The following is a 6,800-nucleotide window of genomic DNA, read 5'->3' as shown; positions in this document are numbered from 1 at the left end:
CGACGCTGGCGGCGGGGCGGGGCGGGGCGCACGCCAGACATCGCCAGCGGAGCGCCGAAGACGGTTGCGCGTCGGCGGCCCGTTTCGCGTCAGTCGGTCATGGGGCGGCCGCCCAGCGCCGCGGCGGGGGCGGCGGGGCGCGGGGCGCACGGCCCCGGCTGAGCCGGCGGAGGCAGCTGCACGGCGGCGGGGGCGCGGGAGCCGGAGCCGCCTGGGATGCTGAGTGAGCGCGGACCTCGCGGGCTTCGGCTGGGGGCGGGGGGCGGGCGCGGGCCTGCGGGCCCCCCTGGCGGCGTGGGAGCGTGTGGCCGGGCCCCGGGGCGCGGCCGGCTGCCGCGGAGGGCCGCGAGCTGCCAGGTGCCCGCGGGGCGCGCGCGGTGGCCGCGCAGCCCGGGCTCCCGGAAGCGCGCCGCAGAGGGCGGCGGTCCCGGCGGGTGGCGGGTCCCCGGCGCTGGGGGCCTCGTAGACTTGGCGGGAAGCTTTGTGCGCCCCTCCCGTCGGCTGCCAAAGTGTCGTTGCGACGCGGACCTGCAGCTGGCAGGGGTCGGGGCTCGGAAGGCGGATCTGCTAACCGAGTGTGGCGTCCGCCCCCAGTTACCTAAACTCTGACCTTGCAGGTGAAAATCTTGGAGGGGGACCTCGCGCCAACGAGCCCTTCCTTGGGCCCCGCGCGGGGAGCACCGGGCCGGGCGCAGTTCGCCTCCTGCTGGGGCAGAGGAGTGCGCGTGTGATGGGCCTGAGTGGGGGGAGAAGGGCGGGCGGCGTCCCCGGCCAGCCCTGGGCGCAGCCCTGCTTCAGAGTCGGGTGGGAAGGGGACCGTGAGTCACATTTTTAAACTCCGAGGAGCCTCACGTAGTGGATGCGGTAGGACGACTACACAAGGCCGAAGGTGGAGACCATGGAATTGTCCGTGTAACCTCTGCGAGCCTTAGCTTCCTCTTCTCTACAATGAGGTGATGGCTGAAGACTTAAAGTGGACCTATTAACGGGTACCATGAGAAAAAATGACAGTGTATGTGAAAATGCCTGGCATATAGAAAGCCCTCTGTAAATATTACTTATCTATTATAATTATCTTTTTTGCGAAATATCTTCTAGATTCCTTATAGGCCTAATTTTTGTGTGTTAAGTGTGAAGCAGACTGACTTTGATTTTTCTTATTACAAATCCTCTCTGCCTTGAAAAAAAATCAATGTTAAACTAGAAAACTAAAAGATAGGCTTGCCCTGAGCGTTTTTATTTGTCATCGACGTAAATCAGATCCGTGTGCTTGGAAATCGTTTCCTTGCTCCCGCTTCTAAATGTGACGTTTGTGTGCTTCTGTCACTGAAACAAGATAAAGCCTTCACTTAACCAATCGGTGACTGGCTTTTTGGCATTTGTTTTTGCAAACAGACGTCTTTTCATAATACCTGTAGAGGACATCTCTGGAAACGGGGGAGGTGGGAAGGGGGGTGGGAGGGGAAGTTGGTTTTGATGACTCCTTTTAGCTGGAAGGAGCCTTAGGATCTTGGGTAAGCCTCCATTACTCTGTGCACAGCGCTGGAAACCAAGTTTCCAGCCCACCTTCTCAGGTGGTAACAGTTCTGATCATTCTCCCAACAAGTACCTGGCAAGCCTTCACCATTATGTTCCCCAAGAAGCCCCTCATCTAATGGAGAACCCTTTGAGCAAGGAGCAGGAAACTGTAAAGGGTAAGAGCTCAGACCCTACAGCCACGTGGCCTGGGTGCCCATCCTGTTCCAGAACCTTGGCATGGTGTCTGACATCTTGGGGCCTCAGGTTTCCCATCTGAAGAATGTTACCTGGCTCGTTTGTAGGACAACAGACATAGCACGGTGAGAGTGATGATAGAGGTTTGCTCCTGTGTTTGGTGGGTGGAGGGGGCTGTGCTCAAGCAAGCTTTGGGGAGGAAGGGGTGCCAGTATGCGGGTGCCTCCAGTTAATGGAGGGGATTTGATCAAAGCCCCAGGGGTGAGAATGCAGGGTGGTATCCACCAGTCAGTTAAAAGTGAAAGTATTGATAGCATCAAATTAGCTTTTTGGAAGATTGTGCCTGCAGTGGTGTGGGGTCAGGCGCACAGGAAGGCAGGCCCATTCGCTTGTCCTGGCAGCTTCATGCCTGCCTATGACTCCAAAGGGAAAATGGCTACTGAGCAGAGACAAATATTTTAATCCAAATTTGGAAGCTTAGAGAGCATATACAGAAGGCATGAAGAAACCCTTAACTTGTTCCAGGCAGCCTCCCCTCTTAAAAGTTATCTTCAAGGATATGCTGTACACACCTAATTATAAGGTGAGGTTCCCGCAAAAATATCCCTCTAAAAAGAGGGTGTCACCACACGTTCAAGTCTTTCCTACTACAAGGGCAGTCTCAGGTACACTGTTTCTAGTAAGATGCTGTTTAGGAAATACATATTAGGCTGCGACAGCCTCCGTTTATGCAATCAATCAATACAGCCATTCATAAATAAAAAACAGTTCTGCCCACCTGCATGGTTATTGAGATTACCAGTGAGAGCATTGCATATGGATTTGAGAAGAGCTCCATCTTAGCTGATCTGATAGATACGCAAGTGACGTGCTCTAGAAAGCCGACTGTGATGACTGAGAGCGGCTTAGGTGACCTCAGAGACCACCAGTATTGAAGATGACAGTGACTAGCTGGAGTAAAATTGTTTCATGAATTAATGTGTCATGTTGTTTAATGTATCTTTAAGTACATGTACATAAGTTAAAGATTAAGCAGACATTTGACTATTATATCTATTATTCTCAAAGTTTTCTTTTTCCTTAAGTTAACCAAAATGTTTTCTTATTTTTCTCCCTGCAAGGGTTTTAAGGTTGTGTTAGGTTTGGCCTTACCTCTTAGTTGGATCTTTTTCAGAAATAACTGCTGCTCTGTTTCTCTGCTGAAGCAAATTTCTTTTTCTTTTCTCATTTTTTACCTTCAAGGAGATTTAAAGAATATGTACTGTCAGGGTTTGGAAAACTCTACAGGGAACTTCTATTCATTCTTCATTTAGTACTCATATAAGAATCCTAGTAGGATGTATTGAAATGTATCTCTGTCTGGTAATAATAGAAGGTAGCTCTTGTTTTTACTAACAAAATAGTAACTTTTGGAGATTTGGTGATTCAGTAATCAGAAGTGCTCTGCAAAACGTTGTAAATTAACATTTTTTAAACTAAAATGCTGATGCCTTAGTTTCTCAAAGTGATACCATGCTCTGAAACTGTGTTACCCAATACAGTAACTATTGCCCACGTGTAGTTCCTTAACTTAAATGTGATGTAGATGAAAAATTCAATTCCTCTGTCATGCTTGCCACAGTTTAATTGCTCATAGCCCTGTGTGTGGCAGACCTAGAACATTTCCATTATTGCAGAAAGTCTGATTGGGTAGCACTACTCCAGAATGAAAAATTGAAGATAATTCCTCTTGGAGATACACACGTAAATATTTTTATGTCGTTAAAGTGTCTCCAAAACCTCCCTTACTGCATTTGAATTCAGCCTCAGGAAGAATGATAAGCATAGGAAAATATGTTCCTCCTCATTCTCTGAGAGCAAAACAGCCTGTTTCTTCTGCCTAAACTGGTGTTTGCCAATAGAACATACATGGAAGTTTTCTTTATGAAGTCAAACGTAGTAAATACTGTAGGTATCCATTCTATAGATTGTGCCATACTCTCTATTGCATGTTAATGAGGTTTTGTATAGAGATGATTTTTCTGTGCTGTAAAACAGGATTAAAGAAGGAATCAAATATTTGTGGTTCATGAAAATCCAGAAAAGTCATGGTCCTGGGTAAACTTATGAATTCCAAACAGAAGCTAGACAACACTAACTGAATTTTATTCTATCATTTAATTAAGGCATCATTGTTATTCAATCTTAGGAAAGTTTCACATGAGCAACATTGTGGTCTCAACATTTACCCATATTATCAAGTCCCGCCCACCCCATTGCAGTCACTAACCATCAGCGTAGTGAGATGCTCTAGAGTCACTACTTCTCTGTTCCGTGCTGAGCTGCCTTCCCCACAATCTATCTATATTGAACACTCACTTTATTTTTAATGTGAGTTTCAGAGATAGGATAAGTCCCGTCCCCCAGGAATGCTCTGTCTGGGGGCACTAAAGAGCAGCGATGGCAGGAATGGGAGCCTGCACAGGTCGGCGGGAGAGGGGGGGCAGCTTTAAGCTTGGGAGTGACATAATCAGATTAGTCTTTTACTCTGGCTACATTCTGAGGGTGGTTTGAAGTAGGGCCCGAGGTGGGAGGGTATAGGAGTAGCCCAGCTGAGAAGTGATTTGTGCTATCAAATCGCAGCCGTGAGGATGGGTCAGGTAACAGCAATAGCTCCAAGAGGGGGTTGGCACTGCTCAGGGATGAAAGGGAGGATGAGAAACAAATCTGAAGATGATGGCTGGGTTTTTCTGTTTACTGGTGGATGATGGCATTGTTCAGCTCGCTGGGAAAACTAAGAGAAGGATGAGGTTTTGAAGGAAGATACGTTTGAGCACTCTGAATTTCAGATGTTTGCAGCATCCAGGTAGGAATGTCCCGTAGACTTGAGCTGAGGAAGATGGTCTGACTGGAGACTGTGTAAGTCATGTGGTGATGGAGGCAATGTAAAGAATGAGCAGCAGACCAGGAATGAAAGCAGGGAAGCCAGAAGACATGCTTGCAAGGCGGGGTGACCAAGGGAGAGAGTCCCGAGGGCAGCAGGAGAATGTGGAACAGTGACCAATTTGGCAGGAGTTGAGGTATCTCCAGTGTCAGTAAGGAGCCCTCCCGGAGGCAGGAAGCAGGATCAGCTGGCTGGGTCAGGAGACTGGTGCAGGTTTGGAAGGCTTGGGTGGGAAGTGGTCAGAAAAGAAAGTAGTTGGTGAGAAAACACTCCCGGAACAGCACAGCTGCCCCAGCAATCACTGGCCCTGCCCCCAGCCCCACCCATCCCCAGTTAAAACCCCTCCAGGTTCTACATTGCATCCTGAGCCCCCAGCTCCGAGCCTTACTCATGTGTCTCGAGAAAGAGCACAGCTTCTAGTTCACATGTGCTCCTGTCATTCTGTGTCTGAGCAAAGACTGAATATGAAAGGCCATCATAACTTTGAAACTACACAAAGTGTTATTTTAACAATAGTGTGGCTCATTTTTCAACTATATTTTTGCAAAGATAATCGAACGTATTTTCATGATGGTTAATGCAAAAGCTAGATTTTTTGGATTCTACTTAGTGTGACCTTTTACAAGATACTTCAACTATTTAGACTACTGCAAATAAAGAGAACTAATATTTGAGTACCTAATAAGCGCTCTGCATGACATCTTTTAACAGAAAATGCAAGATTTTTATCTGTTTTAAAGTTAGTTTACAATTAGAAAAAATGCATTTACGTAAAAACATGTTTCTAAAAACACCTAACCACCTTTCAGTAGACGCAGCTGACTTGAGGATGTCTGTGATGGTGAGTTTGCCTGGATATACTTACTTTGTGTTCACCCACACTCAAAGCTGCTGTGTTATCCAGGGGCACTATCCATGTAGTATTCTGTTGGCATTTCGAGGAGTTGTGTGTACCAGCCAGTGAAGTGGGCTCGGGGTTTCTCAGGCACCCCTCCACCAACTCCAGGCATTTGCACATAAGTGGGTGGGGTTAGGGCCCAGTCTGTACCCAGTGAAGGGATCTCCTCAGCTACAGTCCCATAGGATTATCACCATTTTAAGAGTGTGCCTGGGTTCCCGGTGTCTTTGCCTCCTCATATTTCTATAGTTAAGTATTAAGAGTGTGGCCATGGTTTTTCCTGAGCATTTGTTACTTTGAGACAGGCAGATGATCATGTCCTGATTTTATATAGCAGTTTTGTAGAAGTATTAAACAGTAGGCAACTATTCACATATGAGAAATAGATACATTTTGTGTCCCAATCCTTATTTAATTTCCAGAAGTACTAATAATATGACATGAAGAGAAAATATGTGATCATCAATTTTACCTTTAAAAGTTATGTAAAGTGAAAATTGTAAGAAATCCTGAAATTTTAACAAAGATGTATTCAAACTCAATTTAAACTTAAAAGATTTTATAATTATGGGAAAATCCAAACAGTTAACTTGAAATTGTAATGTTGGTCTCATATCTGAGAGTACATGGAAATAGTTGAGGGAAGGGAACTGATTTCTCTCCAAATTCTCATCATCAGTCATTATTTCATTTGAAATATGTGTGCATTGGAATCACGTCCAGTGAAGTCAGTTGGATCCTGTCTCTAGTATTTCAGTTGCATGTGGTTGTAAAGAGAGTTGCTGGTGGCCGTCCTGCCCTCAAGGCCCTTGACCCTGCACGAGGCTCACTGCCCACCCTCGGGGAAGGTCCCTTGTATAAAAGGTGGTTTGGATTCAGAGAAACTGCCATTTGGGGGCAGCTGCTTTGGGAAAATTTATCAGAATCAATATTTGCAAACAGGGTTCCTAGCAGGGTGGCCAGTGCTTATATACTCTTGTTCCTTCTCAAGTCTTTTCTGCTTATTCTTCCAAAACTTCCATTTTTCCCCTCCCGTTCAGACGTGCCTACACATTGTCCCACCCGGAGGACACTGTGTCATACCAGGATCAGTTCCCTCTGTCGGTTTTCCTGTGTCTTCCACGTGCTCGGGTTTTTTCCTGAGAGAGGAGATCGCTCTCCCCCATCCCATTTGAAACACTAAGGGGGACACATGGATATGAGCATGTGTTCCCATGGCAACAAGAGATGGGCAGTAAAACATCTGGGGAAGTTTAAGTCTCAGCT

The 6,800-nt window shown here is 46.9% G+C and overlaps 1 protein-coding gene across 2 annotated transcripts in view; it reads left to right on the top strand.

Annotated features, from left to right (window-relative positions):
- Nucleotides 1–77: 77 nt before the first annotated feature.
- Nucleotides 78–6,800, top strand: part of TAF5L (TATA-box binding protein associated factor 5 like) — a 32,705-nt gene continuing 25,982 nt past the window's right edge. The window contains exon 1 of one of the 2 annotated variants that reach the window (XM_073219979.1): nucleotides 78–223. Coding sequence is in view for 1 of the 2 variants with exons in the window: in XM_073219980.1 (XP_073076081.1) it covers nucleotides 995–1,012 (18 nt within the window). In the remaining variant the exon portion in view is untranslated. Of the gene's footprint in view, nucleotides 224–990; nucleotides 1,013–6,800 lie in introns of those variants that run through there. The other variant, XM_073219980.1, reaches the window with a different exon arrangement.

The sequence above is a fragment of the Manis javanica genome, chromosome 13 (genome assembly GCF_040802235.1).
Source record: "Manis javanica isolate MJ-LG chromosome 13, MJ_LKY, whole genome shotgun sequence".
Classification (NCBI taxonomy): domain Eukaryota; kingdom Metazoa; phylum Chordata; class Mammalia; order Pholidota; family Manidae; genus Manis; species Manis javanica.
The sequence above is the reverse complement of the archived record's forward strand: the minus strand, read 5'-3'. Positions and strand labels throughout refer to the sequence as shown.